A 17,655-nucleotide genomic window follows, 5' to 3' on the forward strand; every position below is an offset into this window, starting at 1 on the left:
TAAGTTCATTAATGATAGAAATTTTTTTAGAAACTTCAAGAAAATTATGACATTTTAAGATATTAAATTATTATTCATATATTTTAAAAAAATTTTATTGTTATTTTTTCTTTTATATTTTTCACTCTAGCACTTGCCAAAATTGTTCTTGAATAAATCACACAGACGACAGCGTTTCGGTTGGTGAGGGCTGAGGATGACTGTTTGAGCTGACCGTTTCCTGTTCCCTGCCGTCGTTGTAGCAGGGTTGACATGATGATTGGGGACGCATGGCGATGAAACAGAGATTGGCCGTTGGGGTCTTGGAGGAGATTCGACGGCGGACGGCACACAATTGGCCATGAAACTCAGCTTCGATTCTTCCATTCAAAGTCAGATTTTCTTTGATAGATGAAACTCTTCACATATCATTCTTCTTTTTCTCAGATTTCAATTCAAAACTCCAAATCTCGATTACATTGAAAAACAAATCATATTAAATAAAATCGCTAGCTTCAGACTCAGCTTATCTGTTCAGTGGCTTTCGATTAAATAAGTATGATAGTTTTATTGCCCGGGCACATTTTGAAAGCAATCCAAACCATTCAAAGTCAAAACTTAAATTCATTTCGATTGAATAAAATGAAAAGGGAATGCATGTTACTCACCTTCTTCCTCCTTCATTCAGTCCTCTCTAGCGGAGGCTGAAGAGCTGAATGAAAGTGGACGGCCAGATTATATTGAGACGAACGGTCACGATTTCTCCTCTTTTATAAAACGGTGCACTTTAATGCTGAGTGCCTGGTGATCTGAATTGCTTCTTCCGGGCTGATAGGATAGGTTCGCGTCATAAACCCTACTTCTTATTACTGAATTACTGGCACCTCAATTCTGGAGATCCAGTTCGCAACTTCATCTATGGCGCTCCAAGGAACTGCCCTCTCCTTCAGTGTAAGCTTCCCATATCTGCTTCCCGTCAAAAATAGCTTCTATTAGCTTCCCGTCTCACGGAAGAGGATTTGGGTTCTGACGAACCTGCGCGATTGATCTTATTCTAGTGTTGAGTTTCGACTTGCATACTTGATAGTTTGGCAAAATTTATTCGTACAAGTTCCATGACTCTTCTTGCTTCGATATTGTTACTCTGACGGAATATGGGATATGATTCATATGTACTCAAGTTTCCTAATAGCTGGGGTGAATACACTGCAAGAAGTTTTATTTGATAGGTTGCTGAGAATTATGTTTCTTTTCTTCTTATTCTTTTTTTAAAAAACAACTTCAAATTAGAATCTGATTTTATTACTTGTTGTCTGTGTAAATATAGATTGATCTTGAATTTTTGTCTATGAAGGGACTTTCTTCCACCACGAAAGAGTTTAACTTCTTGCCCGGTTCATTTAATGATAGCTTTGGGAAGCTTCAACATGTTTCTCTGCCTTCATTGACAAAAAACAAGGTAGTCTTGGGCAAAAGCTTTGGAAGATTGAGTAAGTCTATTTTGCTTAGGAAAAAGTAGTTCATGTTTGACTAGGAATTTGCTTACGATATGACGACTAGGTTTTAGTGAACCACCATATTGGTTACCTTTTGTCATTTCTTCTTGATTTTGCTCTAGTTTAATTTTCTTCAAAACAAAATTTGGATACGAATTTGAAGTTTCAGGTACCTAGTTATCCAATAGAAGCATGGTATGTGCATGTCTTGTGTCCAAGTCAACACCCTAAGATTGGGCTATTTGAAAATTTTTATCTAGATGTCATGTTTGGAGAACTTGACTGCAAATATGTAACTAATTTTGTTCTTCTGAATCCAGCAAAGCTTTCAGGGTTCATTGTTGATTTTATACTGGAGCTTCTTTAGTATTCATCTGACCAATCTTCTAGTTTTCTGTCAGGGAGACTAGTTAGAGTGAAACGAGAAGACTCTGAGAGTATGTGGAGCAGTGAGAGCATTGTACTGGATGAGCAAACTTTGGAGGAAGAGCTACATAATGCCATTGCAGAAGAGAACTATGCTAAAGCAGCAGAAATCAGAGATGCTCTGAAGAACCTTCAGAAAGACATTAAGGCCACGGTATTGGGAGCCAACAGCCGGTTTTACGATTCTTTTAGGACTGGGGATCTTGCAGCAATGCAAGCTCTTTGGGCCAGAAGGGATGAGGTATGCTGTGTCCACCCTGGCTTGAAAGGAATATCTGGTTATGATGATGTTATAGAGAGCTGGAATTTTGTTTGGGCAAACTATGAATTCCCATTGGAGATTAAGCTAGAAGACATCAAGGTTCATGCTAGAGGGGACATGGGATATGTCACATGCATGGAATTTGTAAAGACAAAAGGAGGAAGATGGGGAGGACAGTTTGTGACAAATGTGTTCGAGAGGATTGATGGCCAATGGTTCATTTGTATTCATCATGCTTCCCCAATAGACTTATGAATGCTTCAAAGTTTGCTTCTGACATTCTCCTTATCAATTTTGTTTTGGTTTTTCACTTTGGCTGATGCTTCGCTCTCATATTCAGAACTCATTTTTTAAGTTACACGTGTACTGCATACATAATCTGTTAAGAGTTGTAATATTTTGATGAATAAATGAATCCATGATATATGGGAACCTGCCTCATACCGTTTTGCCCGGTCATGCCAGGTATTTACTAGGTTCACCATGTCATGGAATGAAGTCCAAGATATTTAAGTTCAACGAGCTTGTTTTTTCGCCTTTGATATGTCAAATCATTTGAGCTTGGATTTAGAGTCGAAGACTCGTTATGAGTGGCAGTGTCCACTTTTGTTTGATATGATACAATAATAGCTGGCGTCCATTAACCAATGTTTGGTAAAGATTCATTTTGCATCTCTTAAATTACAACATAGAGGAAAAGTACAATCTTAGCTATGAAGTTTTGCTCATCTTACCTTGTATTTTACTATGAGAGACTTATATACTTATTCTCATATATTTAATATACTTTTATTTACTTAAATTAAAAAATATGAATTTTAATATGCTAATAATATTAATAATAAAAATTTATTATAGAATAAATAATTTATAATACATACACATGTTTTTATTTAATTACAATAAATACCTTAAATATATAAAGTTAAATTTATAAGTTTTTTCCTTATACTATTATTACATGTTTTCAGAATTGGGTTGGGCATTATATTGGCTGGAAAACTAGTTTAAGGTTCAATGGTCAAACTTGAATCAATGTTAATTAAATTGTTATATTTTAATTAGATGTTGATTTTTTTTTATAAAATTAAGTAAAGAAAGTAAAACAGGGAATATTTTTTCAAGAAATAAGTATATAGATTCTAATGTCAAAAAATAACTATACAATACTTAGAAAGTAACGAAAATATCATGAATTAAGATTTTCATACTAGCATACAAAGATTAAGCTATACTACTACAACTTAATAATAGAGTTACTAATTTTAGTTGATGCAAGGTGAGATGTAATCAATGTATTTATCCTGAAAATTCTCCTCACAAATTAAAAAAAGCACTTAATTCTTATTAATGGAGTTCATTACCCATTAAGCGACTCAACTATATTGAATGAGGAGTACATCTGAAAAGATAAATGTTTTGGGAGCATTAACTCTGCATTGGTTTGTGTTAGTTAAAATATAAAAAATATCTCTTAATAGTAAACGCTAAACAAGAGCAACCAAAAAATTATAAAAAACAAAAAATTAGGGTCCGTTTATCAACCTATCCTGGGAATAATTTTTTATTATTAAAAACAAAAAAATATTTGGTAATGTATTTTCAAAAAATGTTTTAAAAAATAAAGTATTGTTTGAAAAATAGAAAAACAAAAACATATTTTAGATGTTTAAAAATTATTATTTTGAAGAACAAGAAAAAATAAGAAAGACACATTGATGGGAAAAAGAAAAAAGAAAAGGACATAATTAAAGATTTAAAAAATTAAAAAATTAAATATATTTTATTAGGATATTTTATTAATTAGAAATATTTTTTTTAATTGTCATAATATTTAAATTATTATTATCTTTTTATTTAATTTTAAAATTTCAAGAATTTATCACATATAATTCTAGGGTTAAGGTTAAGGCTTATAAATACCGTCTTAACTCATTTGTTTTGTAAACGTACATTTGATTAAATAAGAATTATCATTATCTTACCTCTCCTCTTCTGATTTCTTTATTCTCACTATATTATCTTTACTCTCTTTCTTGATTTTCTATATCCTCTTTTCCCTTCTCCTTCCCCCCTTCTGCATCAACTGGTGATAGGAAGAAAAAGAAGCAACTAAAGATATTAAAGATTTGAAAAGATTGAATATATTTTATTAAAAAATTTTATTAATTAGAAATATTTTATTTTAACTATTATAATATTTGAATTATAATTATCTTTTCATTTAATTTTAGAATTTCAAGAATTTATCACATTTAATTATAAGATTAAGGTTGAGGTTTATAAATAGCATCTTAACTCCTTTGATTTGAACATACATTTAATTGAATAAGAATTACAGTTATCTTGCCTTTTCTCTGAGTTTTCTCTTCTATTTATTCTCTCTATTGATCCTTTTATCTTTTTTCTATATTCTCCCCCTTTCCTTTCTCATTCTACATCAATTGGCATCAGAGTCAGGTTTCTACCACTCCGCTTCTATTACCAAATCCCTTCTTAGTACCAAAAACCATCATACGAAAAGGCTTTAAGAGATAAGTTTATAACTTAAAGCTTCTTAAGTTACTCAGTTAGGCTCTTTGATCCTAAAGTTTAAGTCCCTTGCTATTTGTCTCTTTTTTTTTATCCTTTTTTTCTATTATTCTTGTTTGTTTCCACTTTCATTCACTTTAAGCTATTCTATCATATTTCTTTCTTTTTGATATTATTTTATTTTTCATATTTTGCTTCCTTCCTTCCTTTATTTAATTATTATTTTATTCAACCCTATACTTGAGTCAAAATCCACCATGGGCTAGCCAAAGTTTCTATCGATTTTTTGAAGGGGTGTCCAAGCCCTTAAAGGTTATTGTGAAGACTTCACTCAAGTTGTTACTTATTTAGCATGTTTGATCCCTAAGAAATTTTAGAGTTTTCAAATGATTAAACTTGTTAAATAAGGTTTTTCATCTTTTAGGTGAGGGGTAACTTGAGAACCTTTTCTTAAATAAAATATTAAAACTTCCCAGTCAGAGAGAGGGAGAGAGGGAGAGAGAGATCTTACCTTCTATTGCCTACAATCACCAACAACACAAAAACATATTATGGCTTCATTTAATTGCCGATATGATTATATTGATTATCATTAATATACTTATATTGATTCTCATCGATATAATTATCATTGTTAATATGATTATGCTACTCATCACTACTATGATTATGTCAATCATCATCAATGTCACATTAGTATGATTTAGTTGACCAATCAGACTTATATTTCATATGTTCACGCCTTGGACTGGTGAGAGATAAAATTGATGAACTCTAAAGCTCCATTCGATCCACATTAAACAAACAACATTACTATCAAGTTAAGAAAGAAAAGTTGTATCAAAAGGAAATAACTCCTAATCCTCTTGATAGTATATTAAAACATTATAAAAATCCTAATATTTTGACTTCTGAAGGAGATAATATGCCTAACCAAAACAATGTACCTATATTGATTGTACTAGAAAGTAATATCACTGCTGATTTTAAGATTGAGGCATGTGACGACATAAAAATTAAATAAATACAATCGAATCATATTAAAGCTTTTGCTCATATTCTAGATATAAGCATTGTTGATACTCAAGAGGCAACTCTTAATTAAAAAGAACAAAAATTATGGAAGCAAATGCTACATATGCTAGTTGAGAATTTTAAGACAATTAATGATGGTATTCAATTTCAACCGACTCTTGCTTTGCCTAATTCATCTACTATACCCTCTAATGCTAATGCTATTGCAAATATGGAAGCTATTACTGTTCATGAACCATACGATCCCCTCCAATATTATCTTATTTGTTGAAAAGGATTTCCAAAATTATATATTATGCTTCTACATGCTCAAATTGTTTGCTGTTCACATGATATCATTTATTGGTATTTGATTTACTGAAAAGGATTTCTAAATAGAGACACAACTTAAAATCTCTTGATCACATCATACTTCCCGAACATATCCCATTGTAATTTTAAGATTTTAAGAATTTATCATGTTTAGTTCTAAAATTAAAGTTGAAATTTATAAATAACACTTTGGCTCATTTACTTTGGACGTACATTTAATTAAATAAAAATTACTGTTATGTAGCTTCTCCTCTATGTTTTATCTTTTCTTTATTCTCTATCGATCTCTTTATCTCTTTTCTATATTCTTTACCTCTTTCCTTCCCCATTCTATATCACACATATTTTCATTATTTTTGTTCTTAAAATGTGTTTTATAAAACACCAACTTTTAAAGTAATAAAACAAAACTAGTTTCAAATAGACCCTTGGTTTGAGCAGTCATTCTCTATACAAAACTCTTGCTCCCCACCCCTGGGGTAACGAAGAACAATTAAATTCCTCTCTATGAAATGGGCAATTTGACCCGACCGATCTACACATTCATTACTTTCCACACACTTATGTTTCTGTTGAAGTCATATATGTCATACCATACACCCTTCTGGAGTTGCAAAGGGTGAATTGAGAGACCCTTGCAGCTTCATATTGAATCCAAATCTAATAATTAATACATTTTAACCTTGCCAATGACAACTTAAATCAATAACTAATCCAAATCATTCCGGACTAAAGTGGGGAGGACATATAAATTGTACTCCATCACTTAAAAGTTAATGCCAACTTACCAAGTATGCATCGTACACAACATTGAAGATGCATGCCATGGTATGTCAACCGATCTTCAGCTTCTTCAGCTGCTATTTAGTAACTATTACCAACATTTAACTTTTGTTGAGCCATGTAACCAAGCGAAATTTTTTATTCAGCCACCTAATACATTTAACCATATCAATAGCTTAGGCTAAAGGAGTGGAAGGGAAGTTAGTCACTTGAAAAACTAATGTTCCTAGTTTGTTATGACTCATGACTTGTCTTGAGTTTTAGCGGCAGCTATTTCTGAATCTAGCTTGTTAATTAGCTACTCACTCACATGCTCGGCCACAGAAATCATATCAAGAATGATGCTAGGATCCAACCCTGCACCTCCTCGTTTGGTTATACCACCCTTTCCTATTAACAGAAATAGATACAGCAGAACTAATTTGTGATTCCTCTTCCGGAGTGGAATCAACAATATAGTGCCACTGTTGAATATTTTTCACAATATACCATAAATATAGGACGGGAGAGCTATACTTGCGACACGCCACGAGTGGAACCAAACATGTTTATCATGTAATTTAAGGTTTCATGCTGTGTCGAGTGAGAGGGTTAAAAGATATGTGAAACAAAAAACAACCCTTTTTTTGAGGTCGTATTTCATCATAGACGAGGAGAATAGGACCTTAGTCAGGGTAACTACAACAGGACCGCAGAAGTGTCAGACAGCAGAAACTCATCATCGCTTGTGTTAGCTTCTGTTTGCTCATCACTAGATGCACCTGCAACAACATGGATTCTTGGGATGCCCCTGTTGCTCAAAGCAGCCTTGAAGAAAAACAGGAAGTCATCAAGTCCTCCGTAAATGCCTTTAGCAATAGCAGTGTATTCTTGAAACCGTAAAAAAGAAAATCAGTGTGGAAAAAAACAAGCCAAGCATACTGTTTTCAGTATCCCATGTCTTTTGGAAACTTCTGAGCATAGCCAGATACTACTACTACAAAATAAAAGGTTATTTCACAGCTTTCCCAGTGCCCAGATATGTGTCCTGTTATTGACAGCTCAAAATTGATGCATGGAAAAAGACTGAGAATTCTAGCCTGTTTGGATAATCCTCAAAAGCACATTTAAACCACATCTGGGATGTGTTTTTGCCATGTCCAACAAATAGTTGGATCTTCCAAATGTGCTTTTGTCAAATGTAAACTGAAAACTAAACACACACTCCATAAGCATTAATTTTATTGGCATAAAGGGATAACATGAGAAATGCTAATTTGCAGTTTTGTGTGCCAAAAACCAAATATAATTGTCTTCCAAGCTCACAATAGCTTGAATAGTAAAGACTGCTACCTTAATGGAGGCTCCAAGGGCATCTAACAAATTTCCATCTGAGCTGACCACCAGCCCATCAATATAAAGTTCCCAACAAATTTTTCCCAACACAGCAAGAAACAAGGAGAAGTCAATTCCAGCACCTAGGAAAATAGCCTGGCAGTTAAGACTAGAATTTAAATTTCAATACAAAGAAATAACGCAGGAGGGAAAACATATGGTAAAATGAATACAGGCCTGCCCCACTTTTATCACCCAAGAGACAACGCTGAAGAGCAACTGACAGTTCTGTTGACAATTCCTCACCTCCTCTACCCTATGTTGAAGTATAAATGGACAAACAGGTGTAGCCAAAAAAGATACCTATATTTAAGTTATTAACTGAATAAAGACCTAAAATATGTTCCTTAATTCTTGCAAACTTAAAACCTATTGCTCCGTCTAGTAAATTTCAAGGATGAATACTTTGCTTTGTTAATAATGCTCATAGGAATCAAAGTTAACTTATATGGAAACAACCACCATACCCATAAGGCTTCTCTAAACAAAGAGGTTGAGAAACTGGCAGAGTTAAATAGGAAACCTCAAAAGCTGGCTCTGCAGTTGGGACTGCAATCAATAAGTATAGAGACTCTACCTTTGTTAGGTTGCAGTGAGTTTGGCTTTCCTAATTCAGCCTGCACATAAAGCCAATATATATCATGGTTTAGTCACACGGCTAACAAGAAGCTTAAGTGGCTTATACAATGATACAAAAGGAAGCTGAGTCCTAAAACCATAAAAAACCTTCACACTGGCAATGACATCTGTGGCACCCATTCTGACTCTTGCTGAACCATTTGCCTGTCATGAAGCCCATCAAACGTAGAAATTAAAACTACATACAACAACAACAACAACAAGCCTTTATCCCACTAGGTGGGGTCGGCTACATGGATTGCAAGACGCCATTGTACTCTATCATTTATCAAGTTTTTAGGAATATTATTAATTAAGAGATCACGTTCAACAACTTCCAAGAGTGTTCTCTTAGGCCTTCCTCTACCTCTCTTAATCGGACTCAAAGTTATATGTTCTACTCTTCTCACTGGTGCCTCCCTTGGTCTTCTTTGTACATGCCCAAACCATCTCAACCGATTTTCTACCATTTTTTCCTCAATAGGTGCCACCCTCACTTTTTCACGTACGTGCTCATTTCAACATGAAAAACCACATGGTCACAAAATAACTACATAGAGCACGCAAAATCCACATGGTCAGGCAGCCATGAAAAACCCTGGGTGAAAAGATCAGATTACTCTTTCAATTCATTTGTGTACTGCCTGAGGAATGACAGCAGTTTCAATATAGATGGGTCGAAATGTCAGTCTCTTTCAACCATCAAAGTGGAGGTCCTGAGCAATACCACCTTGTATGAATTGCTTTTCTTTCAGGGATAGACCCACCATTCTTGCACATGTGAAAATTGTGCAAAACCTTTGACAATAGTATAGTCTGGAATTCTCCAAAATCCTTCACAATTCAAGAAACAATAGCTCCCATTAATATTAGATCATAAGGGTGTTACGGGAGGGATTCAAAATTTCAAATCCCCTGCCCAAATTCCCTGTCAAACTTATAAGAACACTCAACATTATAAAACTACAAAATATGTATTTCCATGAAACAAAAATAACACTTAAAATGCCTCACAATAGAAAGACAAACCCAAATACACTATCATGAGTACCTCACAAGTGAAGTGGCCTTTATAAGTATGAGGAGCTCTCTCGGCGTAAGCACCAAAGGAGTACCTCTGAAGCGTGAACATGGCAAAATGGGCGCCAGGTTATCCGACATGAACACGCGTGGATGCGGCGTGTCCATTTTTTTTATTTTTTTTATTTTTGCGAAATAGGCTGACACGGGCAGGTGCCGGTAGAACACAGCATATTGGGCATTCTTTTTCCCCACGAACAGATGCCCTACTTCACGAGACGTCGACCGATCCCTTTCATTCCTGAGTCCTCGCCTGACTCGCGTTGCTCTGTCTCTAACCCAGTGAACTTCTACTGTCGCCGACCGATGTCCTTCCCTCCTCCTCCGTTGAGCTCGAGCGGGCTCCTCCATCACTCTGTGTCTCCGAGCCACTATCGCTCTCTGTCGTAGCCTCCTCAGTCACCGTGTCGCCCTCTGTCTCTCCTTAGTAGTGAATCGCGAGGTAATATTCTTGAGCTTGGCTGCTGTTCTTTGTTATTATGTGTACGAACTGATCGCTGAAGGTGGAGCTATTAAGAAAAAGTTTGGTTTCCCCTTTCATCCGTTGACTTTAATTTTGAAATCTTTCACGACCCTATTAAAAAAAAAGTTTGGTTTCCATGTGTTGTACTACTCTCATCTTCTATATAAATTATTTTTACCAATTTTATTAATATTAATATAAAAAAATATAAAAAAAATAAAAATACATAAAATTTTAAATACATTTTTATATAAAAAATTTTAAAAATAATGTCATATTATTTTTGAGAAAATTTGCTCAATGGCCTCAAAAAATACAACTTCTATAAATTATGGAAGAAGTTTTTGAATATTTTGGAATATGGCCCATTCAAAAATAAATTAGATGTGTTTTTACTTCTTTGTCCTCAAATCCGTTCAATTATTTTTAATAACTGATGTTATTTTTATTTGATTTTATTTCTTCATCCAGATGGTTATTTTCATCATCTTCATCAAGGATCGCAGAACGTATCTTATCGTGCAATGCTTGCCTCTCTCTGTTTATCTTCTCTGTTTTTCCCAGACATTGTCATTACATTGAACAGGAAACTGCATTATCGAATAGAAATTGTCTTGTATTCATTTTTCTAGAGGTTGAAGAGAATCATTCATAATCGAATTTCCATCATCTTCATATATTTAGATAATATATCCATTGAATTAGTAAATCATCTATTTCTAATCTATTTTTTGTTGTCATTGATCATGCAATTTGCTTGAATTTCAAACAGAAAACATATTATTTTCTCACTGTTCATGATTTTTTATTTTTTATTTCGGGTATTTGATTTTCTATGATCAGTTAAGACGTCTGTAATTTTTTTCGAACCTAGTTTGATCTGATTTGGGTGAAGGAGTATGGCGTTTTTGTGTTTCTAATTAACGTTAGTATATCATTGATATACTATAGTATCTCATTGATGGCAATTTCGTGTTTCTAATTAACGTTAGTATATCATTGATATACTATAGTATCTCATTGATAAGTAATATCAGTGATAACTTATCAACACTATGTCATCTTGTAAATATGGAGATACTTAATGTCATAATTTCTTATGATGGAAAATGAGATTTGAACAACCGTTATGTCGATACAAGGTAGGATGTTTTTAGCTCTGAATAACAGAGAAATCAGGAGGTCTAGGCATTTGATATACAGCCCTACATCAAGGATTCTGAAAAAATACTTGGTGAAGTAGGACGATTTTTTCTCTTTGATGCCATTGACAGAATATTTGCAAAATCCTCGCTTGAACTCTAGCTTGAATAACACAGTGTCATCGAACTTCTTCACCTTGAAGCTGTAGCAGTAGTTGTTCCTTACCTCGGCAGCATTTTTGATTTTTGACACCAAATTTGTGGCAGCAAGTCTGCCTCGCTTCACCTTGCCTCGCGTTCATGTGTTTTTCCAGATGAAGGCAGAGCTTCAGTTTGCCTCACCTAGCGTTTGTGTGGTGTCCTTGCTAAATCTCTGACTTCATTTGTCCACCGGCGGCAGCTATTTCGTTACCTGCTGTCAATTTCTTCGCCCACAGTCCAAATGCATAGCACTACCTCCAGGTCTTTGTGTGGTGCAAGCGAAATGCCATCTCCAAGTCTCCAAGTTTCTAGTTTAAGAAAGGCAATGAAGGTATTATAGTCTTTAAGCATTATTTTGTCTTTTGGTCCTGAGAAAAATTAGCAGATCGGCCATTCTCTTAATTTAGGAAATGGTGAGTTATTAGTTTTATTCAGCTACATAATATTGGCTATATATGCTAAAGCCCCATTATTTTTTTATAAAAAATAATTTTAAAAATAATTTTTAAATTTACTTAAAAAACCGCATCATAACTTATAAATGAAATTAAATAAATCTTTTAAAATGTAATTTATAAATAGGTCAAAGGAGTACACATTTTGTAGTTTTCGCTTCAATTTCCCTCTTCCATTTCTTATTCACAAATATTGGTTGATAGATATTGGATAGTTTTCATGGTTACAATTATGACAAGGCTTGAATTTAAATAATTTTTATTTGTTTGTTTTAAATTTTGATTACCTCTCTTCATGTTAAACTATGTAGAAAATTGCTAACAATTTTTTAATATTTATTAATTTAAGTTGATCATTATTTTTGCCACTTGATAGTGCTTATTTATTTACTTATTTATGTATATGTATCTAAATATTTAATATTTAATTATTTATATAGCTGTACCTATATGCTAAAATATTTGAAAATTACCATATCCACGTATCATGTCATATCATATCCAATATTTGTACTTGTATCAATGCTTCATAGAAGAAAACCCATTCCAAAAACCTATTCTGTTTGGTAAGAAAAGTCTCTCATACTTATAAATCTTACTTCACTTGTGAGGGACAATGCCACCTCATTCAACAGTTGATATTTTTAGCAACTTAACTCCACACCACTTTACTCAACCTTTTTATAGTCAAAACCTCTCATGGATAACCTTTTCATGACATTAAACTCTCAATGAAAGTATTAATATCACGAGCATTAAGCCCAAGTGCCAATAATTCAAGCCTACTTAAATAAAACCAACCCAATCAGGCCCAATCAGGCCCAAACTTTATGAAAAGTTTAAATCGCTAAGCTCAGTCTCAAATCAATCGGGCGATTCAGGCCGGCCCAAATACTAGCATATAATCAACGTTTTTTTTTTTTACCTTCGATTTCAATATACAGATGTTGTGAAAAACAGGATCAAAGACATACATCGGATTATTGGACTCGGGAATGGGGTTTAGGAAATAAATGAAGAAATCATCCTTCATCAAGATTCAAGCATATGAATTTCAGATTTCAGCCAACAATGTACTAGTAAGCATTCAGAACACGCTAGCAGAGATGAAGGCAGAAAGCATTCAGATTTCAGCCATTGGATTCGGTGATTCAGCCTGGGGTTACAAAATAAAAAGAATATAACTGGAGCTCGTGGGCCTCGGTCTTGGCCGTGGGTTCAACCATTAGATCCATATTTTACGTTCAGACAATGCCAACGTGAATGAGAAAAAAAGAAAGGAGAAGAATAAAACCACTTGAGCTTGTGGGTCGTGGCTGTGAGGAGTCGCCAAGCAGAGAAGTTGGCCGAGAGGAGTCACAGATGCAAAGAAAAGCGTCGAGAAGAGAAGGTGGCTGAGCAGAGAAGACAGTCGCAGATGCAAAGAAAACAGTCGCCGAGCAGATGCAAAGAAGATGGTGAGACGGAGATGCGAGAGAGAAATCAGGGAGGCACACTGGACTGAGCTCCTCCAGCTGCTTGACAGTCGACAGGCACAAGCACAGCCACTCGGTCTCTCGGACAATCAAGAAAGAGTCAGCGCGGCAAAAGATCATTTACTGAAAATTTATTTGACAAAAAATAATTTAATAAAAATCAATTATTATAATAAAATTCATATTTTGATACATTCTTTTCAAAAATTAATTTAATAAATTAAAAATTATTTAAATTAATGATAATTTATATTTTAAACAATACTTTTAAATATGTAATGATAAAAAATTATTAATTTATAATAATTGATAATTTTTATTATAAAAATTTAATATATAAAAAATGTAAAAAAATAAAATAACATAAAATTTAATATGTTTAAATAATAAGAATAAAAAATATATAATTTAATATTAAAAAAATAAAACATAATAAAAGCATTATAGTCATTTATAAAGTCCAACTCCTATTTTTAATTTCAAATTTATTAAAAAGTTAAATTGCTAAAATTATATTTTAATCACATTTCAACTCACTTTTAAAAAGTTATTTTATTCGCATACAAAATATCTAAACAATATTTAACATTTGAAAGGTTAAACATTGAAAATTCAAACACACCCTGAACGATGGAACAAAAGAGGAACTAAAGAAGGAAGGGTGGGTAGGAGATGCAGCGTTTTAGCCATTTAGCTAAACAAAAAAATAATAGTGTTTAAGCGGATATTTGAGCTGGCCGAATCTATCCTAACCTCTATCACGATTTTTTAATCCCAATAGGATGTTGTCGAGTTCTTACACACACCACGATTCGGCATATTATTTCATTTATGAAATTCATGCATATTTATATTCTATTTTAATTGTTTTATTCATAAGGAGATAATGTACACTCTAAATTTTCATATCAATTTTTTTACAAAAATATAATTTAATATTCATGTATTAACTATTAAAACACTTATTGTAACAGCCCTCCGCTCACCCCGCCTCCCCGAGGTCTTTTGCGGCGCTGAACACTCTCCCCCAAAGGCCCATAACAGGGCGACCCCACCTCTAACGGTGAGTATCAGGAGACAAAGGCTTCCCCGCAGTAGTATGCAGGATTATTCCCCTTGTGGAGAGCCTCCCCAGGTTCGATCCTCCAACCATTGAGTCAACTGATTCAATGGTACCAGGTTCAGCCTCAACTTTGTTATGTAAGAGAGGTTGGAGGATCAAACCTGGGAAGGCTCTCCGCAAGGGGAATAATGTAACACCCTCAAATTTATAAACCGATTTTTCGCAAGTTATTAATTCAAGAAATCATTTTTTTTCATTGAACCCTTATCATACCCTTATCATGGTAGAAAAATTTCTACCATGATACATCCAAGACAATATACCACAGGTCTTAAAATATCTCAAAAAGCAATTAGAACCATGAGGGACAGACATGATCCTCATAGCATGTTATTTAAATTAGGTCATGAATCAAAAGGGACAGACATAATCCTCTTGGACATATAAATGCATTTAATAAAAAGGATTAGAGTTTACATGCTCCATAGACAAGATATGTCCTAAGTTGGCACAAGATACATTGTATAATCCAAAATAAGAGGCAACGTAAAAGATGGTGTCTCATACACCATAATTACACCTCTGGTGCTTTCTCGGCCGGATTCGCTCCTGTAAAAATATTAACCACGGGGAATGAGACTTAAAAGTCTCAGTAACCAAAAATTAATATGTAATGATGCATGCGGATGTAACTAATCATGCGATTGCTAAGTGGGCACACAAAACATTTAACCGAATAATATTTTCAAACAAACCGAACAAGTATTTAATTGCATGACTGCACCTTATATCCTCCTTTCACCATGCTCGGACGCCAAATCACCCGGCCAAAGGTGAGTTGGACCAAGCGACACGCCACTCATTGGGTCCAATGAGGGCTTACCACGTGGTAATAATTAACCGAACAGAAATTCCCATTAACACCATACATTAAAATACCCTGACAAGTCATGCATCATTCAAATATCCAAACAGGAATATATCCGAACAATAATATCTCATCATGATAAACAAAAATAAATTTTTAACCCACTTGGCAATAATTTCAAACAAGTATATACAGTATTTATTTTCAATAATTCATAATTTTTCCAAACAACAAAACAACACATAACCATTCACAAACACACTCATCACAACACATTAATAATGGTTACCTTGTGTCTTGAATAACAAGTTCCCCTTCACAACTCCTTTTTCACCACTATCTTTGTCAATATAATCTACATAATTATTTCACAATACTATATATTAATTTTACATTAAAATAAATAACTCTAATTTAAAGAGTTAGAAAGTCTTAAATCTATAGTCCATATTAACACTAATTTAAGATTTATGCCTTATTTAACTTCCCAAATTCTTTTTTAAAATTCTCGTACCCTAATGAACTATTTTTTTTTATCCTCAATTCACTTCTAGTATCGCAATTTCATCCTTCTACATTCTAAAAATTCATCTAAAAATAAATTAAAAATTTTAGAATTATCCTGAAGCCTCAAATCACCTTTCTATAACCTCAAAAATACCTATTCATACTTAAATAAATATTTAATAATCATAGATTTATCCCTACATCTCAGATTCCACATAAATTCAACCATATAGATCTAGATTTTAACTCAAAAATTCTTAAACATGAGTTTCAACCTTAAGAAAATATTCTATAATATTTACTATATCCCTAAGAATTTTAACCTATATTTTTAATCCATCATATCATCAGATTAACTATCCTATAGAAAAATCCTAATCAAAATATTTACTCTATCCTACAAAATAATCATATCACTAGAAAGCTAATATTATTTAGAAAATAACTATAAAATTAATTTTGTAATTAAATAAATTTTTAAATGCTAATCTAAACAGGAAAGTTAGAACATACCTGAAGAAAAAAGAAAATAATCCCCCTTTGCGAGAAAACGCCGAGCAACGTGAGAGGAAGAGAGAAAAATAATATAAAAATGGGATTGTGAGTCCCAAAATTATATTAAAAAAAAACTATAGGTTTGAATTTAATTATTCAAACCTTTGGGCCCAAAGTTGCAATTTTCTCTAAATTGCATCTTAGCCTCTCATGCTTCCTAATGCACACACCCTCTCCTTTTTATACATGAAGGCACCTCTTCTCTTCCCTCATCTAACCAATGTGGGACTTAGAAACAACAACCTTCCACCCCCCCTTTTTTTTGTTCCTTCTACCTTCTCTCTTTTTTTTTTAACATACACATAAAAAAAATTATTTATGTATTATATCTTAACTAAATATTGCTTATGTGGTTTTAAATTTAAATTTTTAAATTCATAATTAAATACCTAATCATAATATTATTTCTAAATAACCTCAAATAATATAAATTCCTATTATTATCATTTTTTTTCCTCAAAACCTAAATTCCACAATTTCTTTATTATATAAAAATCAGGATGTTACAAATAATCCTGCATACTACTGTGGGGAAGCCTTTGTCTCCTGATACTCACCGTAAGGGGTGGGGTCGCCCTGTTGTGGGGCCTAGGGGGAGGGTGTCCAGCGCCGCAAAAGACTTCGGGGAGGCGGGGTGAGCGGAGGGCTGTTACACTTATTATGATAGAAAAATATCTAGCATGATAATAAAGGATAAAATTAATTTTTCAAAATATTATCATGATAGAAATAACTTTAAATATTATTTTCAAAAACTATTATGATATAAAGAGAACAGCCATGGTCATTAAGAATCAAAAGCACCTTTTAAAATTTATCAAAGATAAAAAGAACTTTCCTACAATAAAATATTTCACAAAACAAATTACCACAATAAAAAAGGTTTAAATATGATAAAATTTAGGAACTAAATAAATTAATTAAATAATTGTTAGTGAAATCGTTATCAACAAAGGTGCCTAATGGAATCCCATTTCATGCAAGTATTTAAAAATTCACCAATAGATTGAAAAAAACATAAGCAAGCAA

General features: G+C 33.2%; 2 protein-coding genes and 1 long non-coding RNA gene across 9 annotated transcripts; 1 reads left to right on the top strand and 2 right to left on the bottom strand.

The window, feature by feature from the left end:
- Positions 1-232: 232 nt before the first annotated feature.
- LOC129288602 (uncharacterized) lies at positions 233-2,682 on the top strand. 2 transcript variants are annotated; one of them, XM_054925254.1, is made up of 4 exons: positions 233-371; positions 815-930; positions 1,334-1,469; positions 1,877-2,682. In XM_054925254.1, exons 2-4 carry the CDS (start codon positions 898-900, stop codon positions 2,416-2,418), a joined length of 711 nt encoding a protein of 236 aa, XP_054781229.1. In that variant the 5' UTR covers positions 233-371; positions 815-897; the 3' UTR covers positions 2,419-2,682. The 2 variants fall into 2 exon arrangements, with proteins under 2 accessions (XP_054781229.1, XP_054781228.1); XM_054925253.1 differs by having other exon boundaries at positions 254-930.
- A 4,676-nt stretch (positions 2,683-7,358) lies between these two features.
- On the bottom strand, positions 7,359-10,426 carry LOC129287400 (uncharacterized). Of its 6 annotated transcripts, none has more exons than XM_054923539.1 (6): positions 9,869-10,426; positions 9,366-9,651; positions 8,926-9,014; positions 8,777-8,816; positions 8,158-8,282; positions 7,359-7,632 (listed from the first exon to the last, which is right to left on the bottom strand). In XM_054923539.1, the coding sequence occupies exons 3-6, from the start codon at positions 8,956-8,958 to the stop codon at positions 7,504-7,506; spliced, it is 327 nt and encodes a 108-aa protein (XP_054779514.1). In that variant the 5' UTR covers positions 8,959-9,014; positions 9,366-9,651; positions 9,869-10,426; the 3' UTR covers positions 7,359-7,503. The 6 variants fall into 6 exon arrangements, 3 of the variants coding, with proteins under 3 accessions (XP_054779514.1, XP_054779515.1, XP_054779516.1); XM_054923540.1 differs by having other exon boundaries at positions 8,926-8,982; positions 9,185-9,651; XR_008587700.1 differs by having other exon boundaries at positions 7,359-7,694; positions 8,158-8,295; positions 8,926-9,651.
- Positions 10,427-15,174: 4,748 nt separating this feature from the next.
- Positions 15,175-16,754, bottom strand: LOC129287728 (uncharacterized). Its single transcript, XR_008587788.1, has 3 exons — positions 16,585-16,754; positions 15,854-15,919; positions 15,175-15,305 (listed from the first exon to the last, which is right to left on the bottom strand). It is a non-coding gene; the product is annotated as an uncharacterized LOC129287728 (long non-coding RNA).
- Between the last annotated feature and the right edge of the window lie 901 nt (positions 16,755-17,655).

Source organism: Prosopis cineraria, unplaced genomic scaffold (genome assembly GCF_029017545.1).
Source record: "Prosopis cineraria cultivar Desert tree isolate PC_DT_omini unplaced genomic scaffold, ASM2901754v1 PC12, whole genome shotgun sequence".
In the NCBI taxonomy this organism is placed as follows: Eukaryota; Viridiplantae; Streptophyta; class Magnoliopsida; order Fabales; family Fabaceae; genus Prosopis; species Prosopis cineraria.